The sequence below is a fragment of the Rhodamnia argentea genome, chromosome 3, assembly GCF_020921035.1.
Source record: "Rhodamnia argentea isolate NSW1041297 chromosome 3, ASM2092103v1, whole genome shotgun sequence".
Lineage (NCBI taxonomy): Eukaryota > Viridiplantae > Streptophyta > Magnoliopsida > Myrtales > Myrtaceae > Rhodamnia > Rhodamnia argentea.
This window is the reverse complement of record NC_063152.1, coordinates 31,955,682-31,976,805: the sequence shown is the minus strand read 5'-3', so window position 1 is coordinate 31,976,805 and position 21,124 is coordinate 31,955,682. Positions and strand designations below refer to the sequence as shown.

Genomic DNA, 21,124 nt, shown 5'->3' with positions numbered 1-21,124 from the left:
AGCACCCCCATTGCTTTAAATTGCTGATATCTAGAGATGTTCATACCTTGATGTCTTTTGCCTATCTTGAATTGGCTTTTTATAGATGTTGGAAGGTGCAGATGGGATTTCAATGCAACTTTCAACAGAGTTATTACATCCTTGATTTTGGGAGGGTTTTTCCTAAATAAAAGGTCCTTTCCACTATGACTTACGTGCAGACAGACAACAAAAAGGGGAAAAGACGGTAGGGAAGTTACACTTGCTCTTCTCTTCCTCAGTGCAACCATAGATTGCCTCGAGAGAAAAATCAAAAACAGCTGATAAAAAGATGAACTTTAGTACTTTGACTATACTGAACAATTGATGCTTCTGCTTCACTGCGCAGATGGTCTGGTTGGCTTTCTCACTCGCGTCTCGTGGGAAATTAGGGACGGACTTGCTCGACGAGTAATTCATGCTTTGTTGGCTCAACATTCAGCAATAGGTGCGGTAGATCTCGATCTCGTCTAACTACTTTTTTTTCATTTGAAAAAGATCAAAAGAGTTAGTCGTCCCAATTGAATTTTTTTTTTTGCGTCAATATCGACACGATTATTCGTTTAACGATGGCTAATCCAATTGCTTTGCTTGTAATCCATTTCACCTTTCCTAATGGCCTATAAAGAATACATATTCCATTCCCAATCTGGAAATGAAGTGGTTGAAAAGACCCCAAAAAAAGAGTTGGGATTTTGGCCTTTGACCCTCTGGAAATATTGCAAGTGGGTCCTCCGGGGTCAAAGGAATTTCCAAGACTGGTAATTTTCTACAATATGCCATTTCTGATTCTACCCTTTTTGGTGTTGTCAAATCCGCGCGTGAGCAAACAGTGGTTAAAGCTTGGAGCAGAACTTGATTTCTTTTGATTTGATTATTCAGTATTGGCCAGAGAAAATTGCGGTTGTTTATTAAAACTTTTGGCGAAGGCGGAGAACTTGTGGCCTTCGGTGGAGCGTGGCCGGGTGGGACGGCGAGATTTGTCCTTTGTGGAGCTTAAGTTGCACCAATGACTTAGCTTGTAAATTATTGTCTCGATGCGGTTACAGTGTTAGGGACACCAAATCTAAGCGTACACCGCCTTTTGACAAAGGCGTAGCTATTAAAGAGGAAAATCTCGATGTTGGCTTATCACCGATATTGATGCGATATTCGATGATCGGCCGCTGATTGTACTTTGATATAACGATAAATCCGTCCTTGTGAAATGAACGAGTCTCTGCAACCGTGTGACATTGTACAAAGATACCATGGACATGTTCAGTTTTTTATGTTTGACAGAAAAAGAAAAAAAAAAGTTCAGTTTTTTATGTCAAACCAAAGATCAGCAAGCATTACAAGTCTCAAAAGTCATGGAAAGCTGCAAGGTGGCAACTGCATAAACAAGAAATGCAACCACAAAGTCAACAAAAAGGCCATACATGTACCAACACAGCAAGAAGAAGCACAGGAGCTGCTGAGGACAGACTTATGAAAACCATTGGCCATCTTAAACAGAAGCTGGGCAAGTGCAGGGGAATTGACTTTTTTGCTTGAGACCCTTCGTGGCCTTCAGCGCTATGTTTAGCAGCAGACCTGATCATCCTCAAAGTTCGATCCATATTGGATGAACTTTGACCGTGGAGAACCTCATTTCCTGGCTTTCCAAATGTAACAGATGCTGCTGTTCCAAGACAATCCCAGGGATCTATCAATAGAGAACAAGCTCAATCCTTTCTCCATAACTGGGCAGAGAAACTACAACCAAGGAAAGGGCGAACTCCAGATTCATTACATTGATTGAAGAGCAAACAATGAAAGAATGAGAAGTCTGCTTAGAATGGCTATCCAAGAGATCAAAGCAAATCTGGGAACATTCGGAGCAAACCGTGTTAACCTATGCTCATCCACTTTAGGTCCTTTGTTTCGAACTAAATCCCGAGCGGCTGCAATAGTGAAAATACCAGAAGAGGAGGTTGTACAATTAACCTTGTCTTGTTGTGGAAGAGTTGATGCTCTTCTCTCTATCTATCAATCCAAAATTGGGAAACAAAACCTCTAATATTTCTTGCATGCCGCCGATGGTGTAGTTCTTCCACATGAATAAAGAAAATTCAGTGTTTCTTCTGGTACTTACAAATTGCATGCACCGAGAGCTCGCTTATGACAGAAGACGAATTCGAGATTGAATTTACAATTGAATCATTCAAGAAGCGATTCCCAAATACCACTGAAAAGTTTCTTTTAGCACGAGTAATTACCAAATATAACACTTTAGCTCTAGAAAGAAAATCGATCTAAAAAAGGTCATTCAACCTACCAACAAGTAGAGAACCTTGAAGTACGGTTCACTGAATCTTGTCTAAAATACAGCACTTTCACTTGTGTTTTTTTAGCTCTATGATCACTTACCTGATGGGACAACTCTTGAGACAACATTAAAAATAATGGGCTGCTCATCGATTAATAAAAGAAGAATGATTACAATGATTCGCACTTGCAGAATCAAACAACATTTCCAGAGGAACACTTTTGACCAGCACAACATGGGGGCACAACCAATATAAAAACACTTCATATCCCTATCATGGGAATGCTTGTGTGTTGAAGATTCCTTAGGCCTGCGTCGAAGATACCCCAGAAGACAATTCTTCTGAAGATTGAAAGGACAAAAAAAAGAGAAGCTGTCGGGATTAAGATAATGCAATAAAATCTGTCCAGGACAAGGGGTTGCTGCTGGTACATCGAAACTTCCAAGCCCTGAGGATATCTGGGGCCATGTCGTCCAACAAGAACTTACCGGATCATCATGAAATGATCAAGTGCACGAGTGACAACAATGATCGAATTTCGAAACAGGATTAATTTAGTAGTATATCCCATGTGATGATGGTGGTAACATGTGGTGTTGTGCGCAAAAGAGATAGCGAAAGGAGAGAACTTTGTAGTGCTCGAAATGTAAAAGAGAGCAACCCCATATTTGACTGTCAACTGAGACTTTTTTAGCAGCACTCACGTATCATCAGACTGGCCAGCTAATTGGCACTTTTGAGGTTTACACTGTCGCTTTTGCAGATTTCGCCTTTCGCGAGGGCTTCTTATGTGAGATGGGAATGCCTGCGTATTCATTAGGCGAAGAAGATGCAAGTTTGGTTTAGTAGTTACGAAGGAAGTGGATCATGTCATGCAATGAAGCAATTAAAGTACCGGTGGTTTCACCGCTTCGAGACAGTTCTGATGAGAGTTTTTCCCAGTTACCGGCTTTTAATTCTCTGTGAAATTCATCTGCAATATCATACCTCCGCATAGGTTGCGTAGATTTTTGAGGGATTTGCTTGTCAAACAGCGAAACCTGTTTCGATTGAGCAAAACCGGACTGACTCTGATTTATACTTCAAGCAATCAGACTACAGAATCTGCTTCAAAAGCAGTCTATGGATGGAGACCTGCGCTTGACTGAACCAGAGAACGGGGTTCTTTCTCATAATTTATAAGCAAATAATTGAAAGGTTTCTTTTCATTTCTGGGCTTAGAAGTCCTCCTTTACTGCATATAATTGTTAATCCCTAGCTGTATCCCCACTACAATGGAATAGGAGTCAAGTCCTCTCTCCTAAACAAAGTTATTATAGAATGTCTGCTTTGTTCATCTTTATTCGTAGTTCTGCCTTTTGCCCTTCAAAAACCTAATCCTGTCTGAGAACTGCAATCAGTTTCTTTGCTTAACTTTCAAGTCGATTTTGGTTTGTCGGCCCCGTTTACCCTCGAGCAAGTAGGTGTTTGATGAGTCCAACGATTCGCCAGTGTCATGATTTTTAAAGTGGAATTAGAAGTCAGGGCATTTGGAATGTCCAAAGGACAGTCATAATGCTTAAAACCCCTTCAAGGCCATTGGAGAGCAGAGGAAGGAATTCTGCCACCGCGTGGGGAATCTCTAAGAGGTAAAAATTATTAGCTGCGGCCTTATAAATTTGCGCGCGTGCGTGAGAGAGAGAGGCTCTCTTTTCCTTAAAGCCAATGATTCCCCAACTTCAAAGATGGTGGGAAGGCATTCTTCACTTCCTCGTGGGCCTTTTTGGCAAACGATGAGTTGAATGGCAAAAGCCAAGTTGAGGTAGATCAGACGTCATTGTTCGTTCATTTCAAGGGGAGCAAATCATTTGCAAGAGTTACCTTTCATAGATCCACCACTGAGACTCCAGTAGATCCTCCCAAAAGACATTTGGATCTCTTCAAAAATTTCTTAAAAATACATTGAATGCTTCATTCCAATCATTCTAAAACGCATTGAGTGTTTAGACAGCAAATTAAATCCACCTTTACTCCAGCAGCTAACATGACGAGGATGAAATATTACCCACATACCAAATGGAAGATTGAGATCACCCGAAGAAGATTATCCCAACATGTCAACTTCTTAAAATGTTGGTGTCATCAAGGACGGCAAAATCATTCAATATATACATGTACAGGAGGATACACAAGCATCATGACGCCAATTTGCAAATGGGGATGGCAACCGCTACCAACACCAAGGGAGGGTAGCACCATATGTCCTGTTTGGATCACTCTTGCTGCATCACAATCACGTGCTTTTGCACATACTGAAAAGCAGTTAGATAGGTCCTGAGAAGCATACTGTTTTTCGGCACTTAGAGTCGCAACTGCTCTGCTGAATTTCATCAGTGTCTCAGCCATATCTTTTCTTAAACAAATAATGTCGCTTGGAAGGGTCCTTGGGTTTAGGTTTTTGTTGGCCAGGTCCTAGCTTTCGTCCAGTACTGCAAACAAATTCGCCACATTGTTCTCCATTTGAGAAAAGCAGTCTTGCATATACTAAACAGTTCCGATACTTAGAATAAAGCATCTCGAAAGAAAAACGGTTCTACCTGTATTCCATGTACACCATCCCATTTGCACCTGACATTGCACTCATTGATCCAAAAGAACGACGAGCTTTGTGAAGAGCTATATCATCGGCATCTTCTTCCAATTGCTCTAGACCAACTGCATCATCACCGGCACTCAGTACCTGCCAAGATCCAGACATGCGCAGATTAGCACTAAGGTTAGATAAGAGAAGTTTCGAAGATCAAAATGAGAAGAAAGAACTGACCTTGCCTAGAAGTGCCAGTTGCTCATCCAGTCGGTGATAGCTCAAATCAGCTCCTGAATCAGGAGGCGGCAAGCTTGTGATCACCTGTAGTGTGCAAGGGATGATTACAATTAAGAAGAATGACCAAGCTCTGATCAATAACAAAAGAAATGAGGACTTGTTAATCTGTAAACTATTCTTCGACACAGCATAACAACATACCTTAAAGCTGTAACCTTGATCGATCAAAAACTGCTGCCGTTTGGTCGAATAGTACATTTCCTTCATGTGAACAATAATAAACAATATCAATACCATAAATAAAAGCCGCAATAAGAGCTGCTTTCCTTTGTGCTTAGGTTCTTTAATAAATATTCTAACTTTTTGGTGCTTTTATTCTCGCACTGGCTCACGTGGTACTGGCCACTTCGGGCCCCACTTCCCATCTCACCTCTGCGTGTGTGTGTGTGTGTTTTTTTTTTTTTTGTGGGTTTTGGGGTTTGGGGGGCTTGGGGGGGGGGATGACGTGGGAGCTCATGAGGCCCTCAACTAGTAACTAAAAACAGGCTTAAGAGGACTCAAAGTCTTTCCAATTGATATTTGCCAAAACATAACTCTAAAATGGAAAATATTACATAATAACCTGTGTATCTGTAGACACAAGGGAATAGAAAAATGCATTGTATTCTTCCTTGCCTCCTGCCATCCTATCTTGAGGCTTGCCCTGATTTGAGCAATATGAGACGTTAAATTTGCAGAGTTATCTTGCCAAAGCATAGACAGCTTGGATTGAAACATGAGATGGTTGGAACAAAAAATAATGTTGGATCACTATCTAGCTTGCTAATGAATACATCTATTTCTGCAGGAAAGGTTAGTCCAATTCATTCCCGATGCCAGTAATGGAAACGAGGAGATAGAGTTGCAACACCTGTATAGTAGTATCAAAGACATATAACAAGTCACACATGGAGATAGATGTGTAACACCTGTATAGTAGTACCAAAGATATATAACAAGTCACACATGAATTACTTGTACGATTTCCAGATATAGAACGATCCTCAGTAGAAATATTTCATATTGTGATGGCATTGTAGATACCAATATGAAGGCAGAAAAATCGGAAAATATCAAGAGATGTTCAAATCACCTTTGCCCTAAGAATACGTCCAAGACGTTGGGCTTCTTGTCGTCTAGATCCGGCATGTGATGAAATTTGAATTATAACATTTGCCTCAGGAATATCTATTGAATTATCACCAACCTGTAGAAAGTGTGCGAATTAAGGAACAGATAGAACATGCCATTTACTTAGGTCAATGCCAGATTTAAAAACCATGGTACCCAATATTATTCTAGATTATCCCATAGAACGAATACTGATGATTAGAGGAATACGGTACCTTGGATAAAAAAATTGTGTTCACATCCCGACTAGTTTTAAAAGCTTGGAGAATTTTTGTCCGTTCAAGATGGCTGCACATCCAACAATCCCGGAATGACTCATTATAAGCAAAGGACAAAGTGATCATCCAAAAGAATGTTAATGGTCATTAATACCTGGTAGCACCATAAATCATTGGTTTGCGCAGTTTCATTGCATACTCTGTTAGGGCAAAAAGATTATCGGCAAAGACAATTATTTTATCCCCACGCTGTTGTTCATGAAAACGGATCAAAAATTCGCAAGCTCTGAACTTATTGGGGTTCATCACATACAGTGCCTGCAGTTGAAAGCCCATCATTTAGAATATCAAGAAGTTCTGGGTGAAGCTGTACCTGATTTTCATCAACCATTCAGAAGTAATAACTATGTTGTAACATTTCAGGCCACAAAGGAAGAGATCAAACTCTCAGAGAGAACATTTACATCCATCCCATTTCCACTACATTTGCAAAGGAGCGATATCTCAAATATCTCAACGCACTAGACCCCATTTGCAGGAGTACTAGCGACATTTTACCTGCTTTTTCTTGGAGTTCTCCTTCTTCAGATACTCAGCAAAGAACTCCTTAGTCATCGGACACCATACTTCTGCACACTGTACATTCGCAATAAAGCCGCCTTTCACCAAATCTAACCAATTTGCTTCATACAATTTAGGACCGATAAGGAAATTCAGATCTGTTATCCTCTCATCCTCACGAACAAGTGTGGCTGCAATTACATATCATGAAGCCTAATTTAGATGTTGTGAAAAATAAGGTAGCAAGGAAAACAGGCATGTAAAGAAGTTGGAGCAGAGTGCAATAACATCCAAGTGACATACCAGTGAGTCCAAGTTTGCAGTGCGATTTTGTGAGGCTGATGACCTTTCGGAACATGTGAGCAGGAACCACGTGCACCTGAACAGAGATAGTAATTCGATGCAAAGACAAATATGAAGAGGGGGTACATAAAGCTAGGTATCATGGAGTAATGAGATCACCTCATCCATCAGAAGTAACCCCCATTCTCTATTCCTTATTTCTTCAATGATTTTTTCAGATTCTTCAGATCGTTTTCCACCAAAAGCAACCATGTTGTATGTAGTAACAACGACCCCGGCATTGCCACGAAATCTTTCTTTGTTGTCAGATGTGAAACGACAAATTTGTTCATCTCTTATAGTTGACCATAACTTGAACTGAAATGCCCATTGATCCACAGAAACTGCATTTGTTGCCAAGCAAAGACAACTCTTCTTTATCCGGCATGCTGCAGAAACACCAACCAGAGATTTCCCAGCACCACAAGGTAGCACGATGATACCAGATCTGGCTCGACCTAAAGAAGGACAACAAAAAAATGAGAACTATCAAAGAACCAAAAACTTCAGGGTCTCTTACTTCCAGTCGAAAACACAAAAAATAAGGAATTAGATAACACATCAAATAGTTTGTAAGACCTTGAACTATGAGTTATACATATTCCAAAACATTACCAAAATATATATTTAATAAAGTCGTGTTTGCCCACTCCCACATCCTTCATGTCTAAGTAAAAAGTAAAAAGCACATCTTAAATAGTAAAAGGAGGAAGCTTCAATATAATAAATCATCTAAGAAAGAATCAAGAACATCTAACCTCTAAATTGATTCATGCCCATTCGCAATTTGTATAAGTTTTGTTACCAACCAACACACTCTCTGTGAAATACAGCATTAAGACGACCTCAAAATTGTCAAATTGCACTTTCCCCGATAAGAAGGTAGCTTCTTGGTCAAGTTTCTCTTAATCAGTAATCACAAGGTCGGGGCACCTAAATTCTATAAATGTAAAGGCATTGGAATTGCAGAGTCTGAAGCAGTCTTCAAAACCCACGGGGATCATCCGCTGAAGACTGTTTTATGGAAATGACTGAAAAAATCAATGCTTGTGATTGTAGAAAAAGTCCTACCATTTCCAAACATTTTACTAAGGCTTTTTTCTTGATATGGTCGTGGTTGTGCATGAGGCTTCAGCTCTACTTCCAGGTCAGGGTTTACCTGCACAATAGTAAAGGAACGTCAACTAGCACCAAGATCTCAGAGGTAAAGACAAGTCATGAAAGGTTCTACATGTTCAATTTATTAAACATGTATAACATTGACATGGTACTTTAGATTTCAACTTAATACAGAGATCATAATCGAGGATTAGAACTCACTGTATCATTCCTGAAGTCATACTCCTCCAACATGGGATAGTTTAAAGCATTGGGCAAGCAACGTTGCTTCACATTTTCAACCTAAAAAAGTAAAAGACAGTACTGAATGCGCTTGCAAGAACCTTAAGGAATGCATAAAATCCAATATAACTTACAGCATGCACACTTGATAAGCATCAGTCAATTGACACTGATGCAACACCACTCAGAATCCATGACATGGTTATAGAAACGGAAAAAATAGAGAACGCAAATGTAAGGATAGAGGCAATGAACTGAACAGGTCACAAACTAAAAAGGACAAAGAAGCAGAAAGTTTGAAAAATAATAGTTTCTGGCCAACTAAATCTAGGATATGCAATTGCGGTTCACGATCAGTGACCACAACTATGCTTCGTTAAAACATGATCACTGACAACTAGTCGTCCAAGCAGAAGGTACGAGATCCTAGCACATTTTTAACTAACGGTCTGAAAGCTTTACCTGAGAAGGATCGATCTCAAATGAGTGGGTTTCTTTCTCCTCAGCTGCAGCAGCCAGTTCAGCTTCATTCAGTAGCTCATTATGTCCAACCCCAACTTCACCCATTGCTTTGCTAATTGTGAATCCATCAGCACCAGGTCCCTGCATATTACCAGATATCCTGTGACCAATGATTGTACCACAAAAGACGCTATAGTATTCCTCTCACGATAAAAACATAAGGAAACATAAACCACATATGGCGAGCATGAAGCTATTGTTGTCAAGACTTAAACTTGAAACAGGAACTGTGCAGGAAAGAACAAAACAATAACAAAGCTTTAACTCGATAAGAAAGTTTGCATCAGAAGGAAGTGCAAATTAGAATATTGATATTATACTGAAGGGCCAAGGCTGACTGCTGTAGTAGACAAAATATAGATGCCCTGTCATAAGGCAAATCAAGGAAGGATATGAATATTGGGGTAAAATGAATCCCTTCCCCAAAGCAAACTTAAAATTGATAACCACATTAGTAAAGATTTCATCATATTGTTTGCCAAGTCCTCATCAAGTTGGCCAATTAAAAGCAAATGATTTCCAAGTTGTCTTCGAGTCTCCTAAATCCAACCAGGATAGAAGTATTATCCAATTATAAGGAACTCAAATTCATGTGAATCTCTTACTGTCAGAGCATGTCATAATCTTCTTCAATTCTGAAGACCACCGACTTACAACACGGCTAAATCATGCCTTAGACAAAATGTATGAACGACAGCATTGAAAGAGAGACCATCGCAAAAGTGCTAGCAACCAAGACGGGCATCAGCAGGCAAAAGAAACGCATCATTTCAACTAAAAATAGTATAGACACAAACCTCAGAAGATATCCTAGCTCGAGATATAACTTCATCCCTAAGCAACTTCTTCAGCACCTGTAATTAGTTTTCTGATTAGTAACCCCCAATCCAAACGCTTGTAAGAGTGAAAGAAAAGGAATAGAGAAATGGGCCTGCCTCAGGAAAGGGTGACTCGATGAAGTATTTATTCTTTTTAAGCACAAGCTTCACTTTTCCGTAATTAGCGGTCGAAGCATGTATGAAGTCAATCATCTCTTTAGGGAGCTTGGTCTTTGACAATTTATTCAATACGGAAATGATAGTTTCTGTCTCAAGACCAACAGACACCGCTGCATACAATGAGTGCGGGGTCAAGTTGTACTCATGCATCGACTCCGGTCTACAAAAGAAAGAAAACGAAAAATTAATCAGGGTGAATGATGCATCAGGCAATGCAGTGCAGAATTACAAATTAGCGACAGGTGATTGAAATGGATAAAACTGCCCATGCTTTGAGAAAATTTCATAGACCTATGGCTAAAGACGCAATGCTAAATCATCCGCACTAGGAATGCGTGCAAACTATCTCGAGAAGAAGGCTTTGTATTGAAAGAGTACCTGCAAACAGGCTCAGCAATGGCAATGAGAAAATCATAAGCCTGCTTGTATAAGGGGGAAAATGTCTCCAGGAAAATTCGGCCATCCGCACAAGACCATAAGGGCCGATTGCCGTGATCCAGCTTCAGCTCTAATTTGCTAAAATCCTTCTTTTTCCCTTCACCGTCGCCTACAACAACAGATTAACTTATGATTTCGCCCCCCAATCGAGCTAAAAACCAAGCCGTTCCCAACACAACCCCGCGTGCCGCCCTATCTCTAAACAAGCAAAACATCGAACCGCACGCGTCAAAAGTCAGTACCATCGCGATAGTCCTCCTCCATTTCTTCGCCGTAGATCGCCTCGTCCTCCTCCGGCATCGCGCTCCTGTAATCATCCTGCAGCAACAACAGCGTCGCCGCCTCAACAATCTCACGGAAACGATGCGCGAGCTGCGGTCTTCTTTGTATTGCGGCGAAATCGCAACTGGATTCAGAGAGGGGAGAGAGAGGGAGAGAGGAGGGAGGGAGGGAACTGACCTTGGCCGACGATTTCTGCCTCTTGCCGGGCCGTCCCTTTTCACCTGAAAATTTAGGAATCGGCAGATCAACAACGACTGATGAGCTCGGTTTCTAGAGCTCAAGGTGGTGGGTTGCGACAGCGAGAAGCTGAGGAGTGAGAGGATCGTACCGTGTCCCATGAATTTCCTTTGGCGGTTGGAGCGAAATTGCAGAATCCGTTTCTCTTTCGATGTCCAGAAAGCGGAAGCTGCAGCAAGTTTTATATGAGGAAGTCCACTTTCCGGGCCGGGCCTCGGATTTAGTATTCAAAACTTTTATCTCCCTACTTTTTTTTTTTTTTTGTCAAAAAAATTTCTCTATTCCAGAAGTTGATTTTAGTAATTTTTAAAAAAAAAAAATTAAGTTGCGTAATTAAATATATTTTTATTTAAAAAATTATTTTCTAAATAGTTTCAAAAAAAAATTAATGCTTCGAAAATAAAAATAAATTACTTTTTGTTTTAAAAGTTGCATTACTGAATGAATTATTTTCTTTAACTTTATGTTTAAGTGACTCAGCAAAAAAATTTTGAGACTTAAGTAAGGGGCTTACACAAATTTCGACAGGTGTTCGGTCTTTATGGTTTTTTGTCTAAAGCGTTCTCTTTTTTTGTTGGCCTATAGCTCATAAAGCGTCGGGACGAGCGGGCTTCGGAGAAAGGTGGGGCGTTCTTTGCCATTTTTCGGCACTTCTGTGCTCAGTTGCAGACGATCCGACGGACCGCTGTACTAGGGCATCCGAGTCGATCTCGGCGATTCCATTTAGCTGAACCCGAGTGAAGGTTAGTCCCTCCATTTTTGCTCCCTAGCTCGCGGTCGTCTAATTTTTTTTCCGCCATGTCGTGCCGTTTGGTGAGGGTCTATGCACCGATCAATCCCGCGCTCGCCCGTCTTGTCAAGATCATGCGAAGTTTGATCGGGAAATGCGTATCTGATGTGGGTTTGTGTCGTGAATTTGCGCTGCCTGGACAAGGGAAGATGTTGAATTAGACTGTTTTTCTTTTTCTTTTTCGCGCGTTCGTGGGGATTTCGGAGGGAATCGAGCTAAGTAGAAGTTCATGGGCTGAGATTGGTTCTGTTATTGGGGTCGAAATTCTTGATTCGTTTGTAGAATTGCTTAGCAGGGTTATTTCATTGGGTTGACAGCTCGAAATAGAGATTTTTGGTGGCATTAAGCAACCTGAAGCTTAAAGTTTTGAGCAGAATGGCGAGAATTCATATTGTTGCACGTTTGTGCAACATATGTAGTCGAACGAGTAAGACTATCGAGAGATAATTTGCGGAGAGTTGATTATGTTGGTGTTTAATGGATTCTGACATCGAATTTTTTGTTACTTGTAGATGCCATACAAAAGGAGACTAAAGTAAGTTCTCCTGTCGATTCTTTGAATCTTATATGTTATTGCATTACCTATGCCTTGGTAAGCCTACTTTTTCCTGTGGCGCTTCATGTCGCAGGTCTCCTTCTCCTCATGATTCTGCTTCACCCGTTAGAGGCCGTCGGTCCAAGTCAAGATCATTGTCAAGATCAAGGGATTCCGCTTCACCCGTTAGAGGCCGTCGGTCTAGGTCAAGGTCGGTGCCAAGGTCGGTGCCAAGGTCAAGGAGAAGCCGCTCGAGGTATGTTTTTGTTCCATAGACAAGTATGGATTTCCTTGTATTTGTTGTATGACAAATTCTTGCTATTGGGGTTTTTTAGATGATAAATATTTGTCAGTTGTGTCTCGAGCTGAACAATGGAGGTCTATTGTTCCAGGAGCCAAGATTTCGAACATGTTTCCAATCCAGGAAATAACTTGTATGTGACGGGTTTATCAACCAGGGTTACTACAAGTGATCTTGAAAAATATTTTAGTAAAGAAGGAAAGGTATGTGATTCTGAAAGCTGTCATTTCCTCATAATAATCACTCGTTTCAGTGATGCCATTGGAAGCTGATGCGGTCTTGATGCTTTATGAGTAAGAACCTACGGCATCCAACTGCCTAATGTTCAGGGATTCTGCATTTTTTTTAGCTTCTATAGTTGTCGGCCTACGACTTTAACAAAATTAAAAGTTCATCATGTAAGGTCATTATGTCCTATTTCACATTTTAAAGGAGAACATTACCTTGTAATGCCAAATTCTTCGCTGGCCAAAAAGTTGCCAAATTCATTCTGGTCAAAAATCTGGAGAAGAAAGTGGGAGATCAAAAGGCCCTCCCCTTAGGCTATGAGATTTTGCTGACAGTAATTTTGGGGGGCAGTATGATCTGATAATGGAGAGATGTAACAACATAGTCCACAGAACACACTAATACTACCTTTAAGGTGCGGTAGCAAGTCGGTATGGTGAAATTCGGGAGACTAAATTCATTAAATTAGCTGTTATCAATGTATGCTCAGGAAAATGGAAAGTTGTGGTTTGTGCAAAAGTGTAGCGTTGTCTATGTTTTATGGTCATTGGATAAACACATGGCTAGAGGCTCGGCACAGTTGGTGGAACAACTGCTATTTCCTCTATTGCTTAATTGTCATGTCATTTGCTTCTACTTATTGTAAGCTCTGTTGGAATGTCTGCCGTCAATGAAAGAGAAAATTCATACTCGAAAATCAGTAAGGACTATGGTGTCTCGTCCCATTATAATGCATTAGTCAACATAAGCCTTGGAAGGTAGACACTGAGGAAGTTGTTTGTAGACATAGAGAAAGTGTTTGTAGCCAATCAGTCATCCCTTTACTAACAGTGGTGGAATCTTATCTTTTCTTCAGTAAAGGAGGTAAAAATAAGAAATAGATGGATACATTGTGAAAATGATTCCAGAAATACTTTAATGAGCTCTGTTTTAGGTTTTGGAGTGTCAGTTGGTTACTGACCCTCGCACCAAAGACTCGCGTGGATTTGGTTTTGTCACCATGGAAACCAACAAGGATGCAGAGCGCTGTATAAAGTATCTGAACCAGTCGGTGTTTGAAGGCCGACTGATCACTGTGGAGAAGGTATGTGTTTTATTTTCATAATTAGTTAACTGGTGTGAGTTGTTATGTCTTGTCAACTTTTTAGTGGTTTTTTTCTGGGATTATTGCCTGATGAATTTTAGCAGCAGGTCTGGTCTGTGTAGCTCCATCGAATTCACGATCTAAGATCTAACCGTTGAACCTATTCGTTCACCGCATGAGTTCTTCAGCGACATTCCCGAACTCGTCAGTCAATTCGACTATTTTGCCGATGCCGAGGGGTGTATGCCCTTTTTCGATATGAGTAAAAGTATCTGTCGTTGGCCTCTCTTTCTTTTCAATTTAAGTCGACGGCTTTGATCCTTTTCTGCTTGTTTTTCTGTAATTTTTTTTTTCTGTATTCAATACTGAACGGCCATAAAACAGGATGCTAAGTTTGTTTGTTTAATTCAATCAGTTTGAAAATATAATCTATCTTCTACAGGCAAAAAGGAAGCGTGGGAGGACTCCAACACCTGGAAGATATCTTGGATTGAAAGAAAAACAAGGTATGCACTTGATTTGTGCTCGTGGTGATTGAATGTGGGTGATATCCTCGGCAAATTATCATTATCTTATATAGTAGTATTAGCTTTTATTTGATTCACCAGAGTACCTTCTTTTTTTCAATATTTGTTTTGATGAAGTTTCAATGTCAATGCCCTGGTATAGTGTATGCATCATTTCTCTAGATTTTACAATGTTATTCGAACGTGTCATGCTCATTGGAGTTGAAAATGCAGGCCGTGGTGGGAGAAGATCCCGTAGCCGTTCTCCACGCCGACGGCGCGACGATGATTACTATCCAAGGGACCGGCGAGGAAGATCCCGCTCCCGCTCTCCTTATGGTAGGAGGGAGCGGGACAAGGGACATTCAGACTCGTCCAGGAGACGCAGGGAGCGCTCCTTGTCAAGAGACAGTGGTGGATATTCTAGATAAGTGGTGGTGTTCTCTGATCGAAGCCCCTTCTACATGCAAGGCGGAAATATTGGTCGACATGTGAAGCATGGAATCTCTAAATCTTTTGCATATGAGTTGCTGTTTCTCCGTAGTGTTTGCATCTTGATGCAGTCTTTTGACTCTTCTTTGTCAGGATTCATGGTAGAGAATTCAATTCACTTGTTTCTCATCGATCAATTCATCATGGACGGTCATTTACCTTGTGTCCTTCAGAATGTTGCGTGGCGATTCTCTAGCAAATTCCGAGGCACGTTATTGCTGCAACTAGTATCTGAAAGTTCGCTTTGCCGGTTCCGTTTGAATCCTTTTGTTGAAAGGGACTTGCCCGCTTCACCCTTCTTCACATTAGTAGCAGAGTTCTCGACTGCTCCTGGATTGTCACATACCATTGGCTCGTTCAATTTGCGGTCTCGTAGCTGTCTGGACTCCGTGGAAGCAAGCCGGCAGCCTGCCGGCATTCGGGAGATTTTCCGAAGGAGAGATGGGATCGGCGCTGTTGGAAACACCCAATGGGGGCAGCTGGTCCTCCTCGGTGAAAAGCGGAACCATGAAGGGCACGCGGCGGAAAAACGATTCTTCCATTTTAGCTTGAGCGCCACGCCGATGTTCTGGCGAGCGGTTGACCTCACAATCTTTGATAACCGTGAGACTCGAACCTGCGGTGCCTTAACTTGTGAGACGAGGGGTGAAATCAGCCATTGGTGCAGAAGAGAACCGACGGTGGTTCCGTCTCTGCCATGGACAGAGTTCGGACAAGAGTGTCGAAAGGCAAGAGTGACTTGGAACGACGACGTTTTTTGAGTTGCGACAGGGGCAGGCGGCCCCACTGAAATCCTGCGGAGCTCCGCTGCAGGCGAGAAGCACCGGATTTCAAATCCCCTTTCCAATCGAGTTTTGGCTGCTTGGATAAGATCCGAGAAAAAGCATCCCCGACACAAACCGCTGAAAAAGAAAAACTGTGAAATTTGTATTTTTCTCTTCTTTTTTTCTTTTTGGGTCAGAATTGATTAATTGCGAGGATATGAGTTTGTATGCGTGCGGTTATCCAAGTGGAAAAATTTGCCCCGTGTTCCTCTTGGTTCCGACACACGCAACCCCCCAGGAAACGATAAAAACTAGCTGAGCAAAGACCGGGTCCCGCACGTACGGCACCGGGGCAACACACAGGACAGCTTTGTCTTCCGAAAACAGATCATTTTCCCACGAATTAAAGACTGGAAAAAAGGAATAAAAATCGATTTTTTTTTCTCCCCCACCAATGTTCTATCGCCTCCCTAGGCATGCACGCACGAGGAGCATGAGATTTGAACCATCTTTGATTAGTTTGTTCTCTCCATTGAACGTGTTTGTTATAATATGACGAAATTCCGCGTCTTCAGCAGACGCGGGGGCCGCTTCGTTGCATGCTCGCTCTTCTCTCGCAAGTTAGGAAAAGCCTACTCGAGGTCGAAACGAATCGTGGAGCTAACTTACGCACCGATGGGCTTATCAAAGATGGTGAGGAAACAGTAGGCAGGTGAGGCGGGGTCGCACTTTTATGTGCAAGAAAAATATCTCATCGAATCCCGATATAGATTGATTCATTAGCTCGAGCAGTAGCAAGAAATTATTAGGACGAGTCACAATCCGACTCCACTCCCCTTTGTTTTCATGTCGCAGACTTTATAAGAAAATTGTATTATTCTCTGCCAAGTAAAAGAACGAACCTCCTATAAAGTCGAAAAATTCAAATTTTTATTTATCACCACCCTTGTACAAACCACGTATAATTATTGGCCCAATTCCCTTGAAAAGCATCGATTTTATGAGTCTCACATTTGGCCCCTGGACCAAAAAAAATTATGGCCCGATTTTTTTTTATTTCATGAAAAAAATATCAACTTTATATTGAATCTCAAGTCTAATCAATATTTTTTTGCCTCGTAAGAAAACAACAACTATAGATTGGGTCCCAATTCTGAAGAAATATGACTTTCATCAAGTTGTCGTCTGGTGATGCCATTAAAGATTTTACGTGTATACTCAACGGAAACTTTATGGGAGATTGACATGAGTCAGATTTAGGTACCAACTAAAGTTTGACCTTCTTTACTAGATTAAAAAAAAAAAAAAGAGTCTGGCCAAAGTTTTATGAGAAAAAAATAAAAAGATTGGGGTCAACGACAAAAAAAAACATTGACCCGGAATTGAAAATTTTGAATAAAAATTGTTGCTTTTTAAAGGGATTGGGCCTACAATTGTTTAAAATGTTCACGAAGTATTTTCGGGAAAAGGCGACCGGCTACCTGCAATACCCGGTAAAATGCAATGCTGACCGTACGCCATGCTGTCAGGTCCGTTTTCTTATCAGCAGTTGGTAAGCATTTAAGAGCATACACTCTCACTCACACTCTCTCTCGCTTGCTCGGTCGCGCTTTCAGATCATTTCAGGAGTATCGTCATCAAAATCGCAGTTTGCTCTCAAAAGTCGTGCGCTTTTTCTGAAGCATCGTTCGGAAAAATCCCATCCGTCTTCGCATTTCCTCTAGCTTTTTGTTCGGGTCGAGCTCGCTCTCGCGGTCTTTCTGTGCGCAGGTATGCGGGTCAATGATCAAGTCGGTTCTTTTGGGTTTTTCTCGTTACGCATTTCGGTCCCGAGTTGCGAATTGTATTGAGCTCGTAGCCACTGTTTGTCGCACAGAGAGCGAAATGCGTCTAGGTGGGCATTGAGTATTTGCGTCATTGCATTTCGTCAACTTGTTCTTATCTCGGTCTGGGTTTTGAAGTGAAGTTAATTTAGTCCGGGTTGGCTTCTTCTTGCGTCCTTTCGGTTTTTCTTGGGAAAAGTTTCGATTTTTTTTAGATGTTTGGTCGGAATCCTCTGAGCTGAACTTTCAGGGTAGAGCCTGAAGCACTCTCAGGTTGATGTTGTGGGTAATCGAGGTGATTTGTACTTGAATAGAGTCGTTCTAGTTCCGAATTTGGTGTAACTGTGACTTGAATGGAGGTTTATCGAATGAGTTATTAGCACTATATTGATGTAGATCACAACGTTGGGTTCTTCAAAAAAAAAAATTAATGAACGGGCCTTATCTGCTATTCACTTGTTTTCGAACCCTCTTCTCTTATTCAGTCCTTAAAAAATTAGTGTCAGATTGGTTTCTCTCTCTCTCTCTCTCTCTCGTGATTTTACATTTCAGTGGCTGTTAGCCTGTTACTTGCTTTAATCTGTTACTTCGCAGGAAAGCTTACTTTTTTTTTTTTTTTTTTGGTCGAAGGAAAGCTTACTTGAATGAGGCCTCTTTTGAGATATCTGCGGAATGCGGAGTCTGGAATGCCATGAGCTTCTACTGAAAGCTGTCCCCATCTTGAGCTGAAGTCAATGAATCGCCATGTTATTAGCTGAAAATCCTATATGAGTGTATGTTTCGCACCGTCTGGGGTTAGCGTAGGGGTTTTTTTATCAGTTTATTGAGAGGGTTGGATTGAGTTGGAGACAATGTTGGGGGAGACTGAGCTATGTCCTGCTAGAATATTATCACCATTTCGTGAGGAGAGTGGTGACGAGGAGCTGTCCGTTCTTCCTAGGCATACCAAGGTCATTGTGACTGGTAACAACCGAACAAAGTCCGTCTTGGTGGGTCTCCAAGGTGTTGTCAAGAAGGCCGTGGGCCTCGGTGGTTGGCACTGGCTGGTATGCCTTCATTAACTTTTTCTTGGTACAAGTTGACTTGAGTAATGCTTCATTACGTGGCAACACAAGTGGAGCAGTATTAACTTCTCACTTTTAGGTCAGCTGCTTTCTAAATCCGACCGTGAGAGAATTTCCATCATTGGAAATTTATGTCCTAGTGATCACATTTCTACTTTGGTAGGCTACTGTAATCAATATACTGACTAGCGAATCGTGTCATTCTTGAATTTTTCCGTTCATTTTAGGAGTTCATCTGATGTGGTTTATCAATATTGAATTAGTTGCTTATAAATCATACTGGGTACTGAAGTTTATACGTATCGGTAGCTTGGTGGTTCACATTAAGGAAAACTTCAGCAAGAAGTTGATTAAATGAGATTAATGTTTGATTGAAGATATGCTCTATCTTTGTGATGGGTAATGCATGTCAAAACTTGTGCTGAGCCCCAGACATTAAGGTCTTAGGTTGGCAAATAACTGTGACCCAAATTTGTTTCCCTTATTCAGCTGGATGTCTGGCTTCCATGGATGATATTGTCGTGACAGAAGTTTTTAAGAGTGGTTGCTTTTTAAGTGACTGATTTCTGTACGAAAGAATTTGCTTTGCATGTCAAAATTAGGTTATATCCATTGCATAACTGTTAGATTCAGATCTGATGGACAAAGTTTCTGCTGTCTTCTCGTCTACTTAAGATGGGTATCCTCATAAATTACCGTACTGGTTTTCTAGTCATCTTTACTATGGGAATGTTTTAAATGAACATATATTGCTGTTTCGCATCTTTTGCAAACCAAGTTTTGAGGATGTGCTTTAAAACTATGCATGCTTTCTCCTGCAAGGTTCTGAAAAACGGAGTTGAAGTCAAGCTGCAAAGGAATGCATTGAGCGTGCTGGAACATCCTACTGGGAATGAAGATGATGGTGATCATAACATGGACTCTAGCACTGACTCTGACATTGTCGAAAAGGAGCATATCATCTGTTAGTCCAACTTAGGCCCTATCTTCATGTACTTTACTGGAATTCCATGTTTTATCTTTTGAAGTGGTTATTTTCCTCGAGCAGCTACCAATACTAACTCCCACAAACCGGGAAAGCCAAAAGTACGGCACGCAAAGCCATTGGTCACCCCCGCTGCAAGGAAGTCTGTTGTCCATGGCAGTTACAGAGACGTCCGATCGATCATTCAGACACCTCAACTGGTATGACCAGCATGCGGTTATCTTGTTTATTACTTCTCTTGTGGACTTAGCTCTGCTCCTAGGGATACCATAATCAAAGTTGAAAGGGGGAACAAATTTCGATCATTCCTTTTTAGATACTGAAATTTCTGCTTGCATGCTGGTCAAGTCTTTTTCTAGCGAAGATCTGGCGTTTTCTTGGTATTCATTGGATTGGACATGATTTGTTGCTGTTTCATGGTTTTCAGAAGATAGATTTGGCAAAACTGAGCACACACGCATTGTGGAGATACTGCAGGCACTACAAGCTTGTAGGTTTTTCAAACATGGTGATGTTGATTTACATTCTAAAAGATTTGTCCTGAGCTGTATTTTCTTGAAACATGATATGTAGATACGCTCATCAATCCACCCACTGAGGAATGAATTGCTCAACATCGCGGAACGCCATTTCATATCACAGGTTTCTCTCTCTCTCTCTCACATACACACACCCCCACACACAAACTCAGGCATTGCCTTCAAGATAAAACTGATGCGTCTACTTTTTTCTCTTATTTCTTATCCTTCAGAGAGTAAAGGAGGAAGAAGTGATTACAGACTTCATCCGCATGGCCAAGCGACGGAAGGGAGAAGAGCCATTGCTGCAGCACTCGGTACCTCGGAAAGTGTCCTGGAATTAACCTTCAGCAACTAAATATGACCCACCTAGACTCTCATGGGAGGATAGGGTGTGGTCAACCAATTCTTGTTCATCTGTTGGATGCTAACCCTCTGATGTAGCTGCTCGCTCCCAGCCCCAGGTAATGTCTGGGACGACAATTCCTAATTATGTAGTAAAGCTTTATTCAAGTAAACGCTTATTGAAGTCCATCGGATCAGAGCATAAGACATCGGTGCTAATTATATTCGATCCCGGTGCGGATGACTTGCCTCGACCCGGTTGAGACGAGGCCTTCAAAAGAAAATAAAAGGAAAGAATGACGGGACTTTTTCTTCATTTTCATATCGAAGCCTAAAGGCAATAGGCCTATGCGCGTTTGATTTGCTTTCTGCTGCTCGAGAAATGGTCGAAACATCCTAAGGTGGATCGAAGTTTGTCAGCCCAGAGATTAGGATTTGTTTGTTCTTTGGACCACAAGCGGGATGAGT

The 21,124-nt window shown here is 41.3% G+C and overlaps 3 protein-coding genes across 5 annotated transcripts; 2 read left to right on the top strand and 1 right to left on the bottom strand.

Annotated features, from left to right (window-relative positions):
* Positions 1-4,372: 4,372 nt before the first annotated feature.
* LOC115746480 (general transcription and DNA repair factor IIH helicase subunit XPB1) lies at positions 4,373-11,431 on the bottom strand. The gene is made up of 21 exons (XM_030682255.2): positions 11,313-11,431; positions 11,162-11,205; positions 10,945-11,020; positions 10,643-10,811; positions 10,202-10,424; positions 10,064-10,120; positions 9,207-9,347; positions 8,724-8,804; positions 8,475-8,562; positions 7,524-7,861; positions 7,365-7,440; positions 7,059-7,252; positions 6,655-6,818; positions 6,498-6,570; positions 6,245-6,358; positions 5,735-5,815; positions 5,314-5,373; positions 5,113-5,196; positions 4,886-5,028; positions 4,691-4,777; positions 4,373-4,629 (listed from the first exon to the last, which is right to left on the bottom strand). Exons 1-21 carry the CDS (start codon positions 11,320-11,322, stop codon positions 4,446-4,448), a joined length of 2,487 nt encoding a protein of 828 aa, XP_030538115.2. The 5' UTR covers positions 11,323-11,431; the 3' UTR covers positions 4,373-4,445.
* Positions 11,432-11,783: 352 nt separating this feature from the next.
* On the top strand, positions 11,784-15,294 carry LOC115746467 (serine/arginine-rich splicing factor SR45a-like). Its single transcript, XM_030682228.2, has 7 exons — positions 11,784-11,964; positions 12,524-12,546; positions 12,641-12,802; positions 12,939-13,050; positions 14,010-14,159; positions 14,602-14,665; positions 14,900-15,294. Exons 2-7 carry the CDS (start codon positions 12,524-12,526, stop codon positions 15,094-15,096), a joined length of 708 nt encoding a protein of 235 aa, XP_030538088.1. The 5' UTR covers positions 11,784-11,964; the 3' UTR covers positions 15,097-15,294.
* A 2,197-nt stretch (positions 15,295-17,491) lies between these two features.
* LOC115746465 lies at positions 17,492-20,855 on the top strand. 3 transcript variants are annotated; one of them, XM_030682226.2, is made up of 7 exons: positions 17,493-17,691; positions 18,375-18,790; positions 19,631-19,772; positions 19,857-19,993; positions 20,221-20,283; positions 20,367-20,435; positions 20,545-20,855. In XM_030682226.2, the coding sequence occupies exons 2-7, from the start codon at positions 18,596-18,598 to the stop codon at positions 20,653-20,655; spliced, it is 717 nt and encodes a 238-aa protein (XP_030538086.1). In that variant the 5' UTR covers positions 17,493-17,691; positions 18,375-18,595; the 3' UTR covers positions 20,656-20,855. The 3 variants fall into 3 exon arrangements, with proteins under 3 accessions (XP_048132753.1, XP_030538086.1, XP_030538087.1); XM_030682227.2 differs by lacking the exon at positions 17,493-17,691 and adding an exon at positions 17,822-18,039; XM_048276796.1 differs by lacking the exons at positions 20,221-20,283; positions 20,367-20,435 and having other exon boundaries at positions 17,492-17,691.
* Positions 20,856-21,124: the final 269 nt, after the last annotated feature.

What these genes read in the sequence shown, in the direction of transcription:
- LOC115746480 (XM_030682255.2), bottom strand. An exon ending in GGCAGAAATCGTCGGCCAAG is followed by an intron (nt 11,021 to 11,161) that starts GTCAGTTCCCTC and finishes TTGTTGCTGCAG; the next exon opens with GATGATTACAGGAGCGCGAT. An exon ending in ATTGCTGAGCCTGTTTGCAG is followed by an intron (nt 10,425 to 10,642) that starts GTACTCTTTCAA and finishes TTTCTTTTGTAG; the next exon opens with ACCGGAGTCGATGCATGAGT.
- LOC115746467 (XM_030682228.2), top strand. Translation starts at nt 12,524, where the DNA reads ATGCCATACAAAAGGAGACTAAA. An exon ending in GACTGATCACTGTGGAGAAG is followed by an intron (nt 14,160 to 14,601) that starts GTATGTGTTTTA and finishes TATCTTCTACAG; the next exon opens with GCAAAAAGGAAGCGTGGGAG. An exon ending in TGGATTGAAAGAAAAACAAG is followed by an intron (nt 14,666 to 14,899) that starts GTATGCACTTGA and finishes TTGAAAATGCAG; the next exon opens with GCCGTGGTGGGAGAAGATCC.
- LOC115746465 (XM_030682226.2), top strand. Translation starts at nt 18,596, where the DNA reads ATGTTGGGGGAGACTGAGCTATGTCCTGCTAGAATATTATCACCATTT. An exon ending in TCGGTGGTTGGCACTGGCTG is followed by an intron (nt 18,791 to 19,630) that starts GTATGCCTTCAT and finishes TTCTCCTGCAAG; the next exon opens with GTTCTGAAAAACGGAGTTGA. An exon ending in TCATTCAGACACCTCAACTG is followed by an intron (nt 19,994 to 20,220) that starts GTATGACCAGCA and finishes CATGGTTTTCAG; the next exon opens with AAGATAGATTTGGCAAAACT.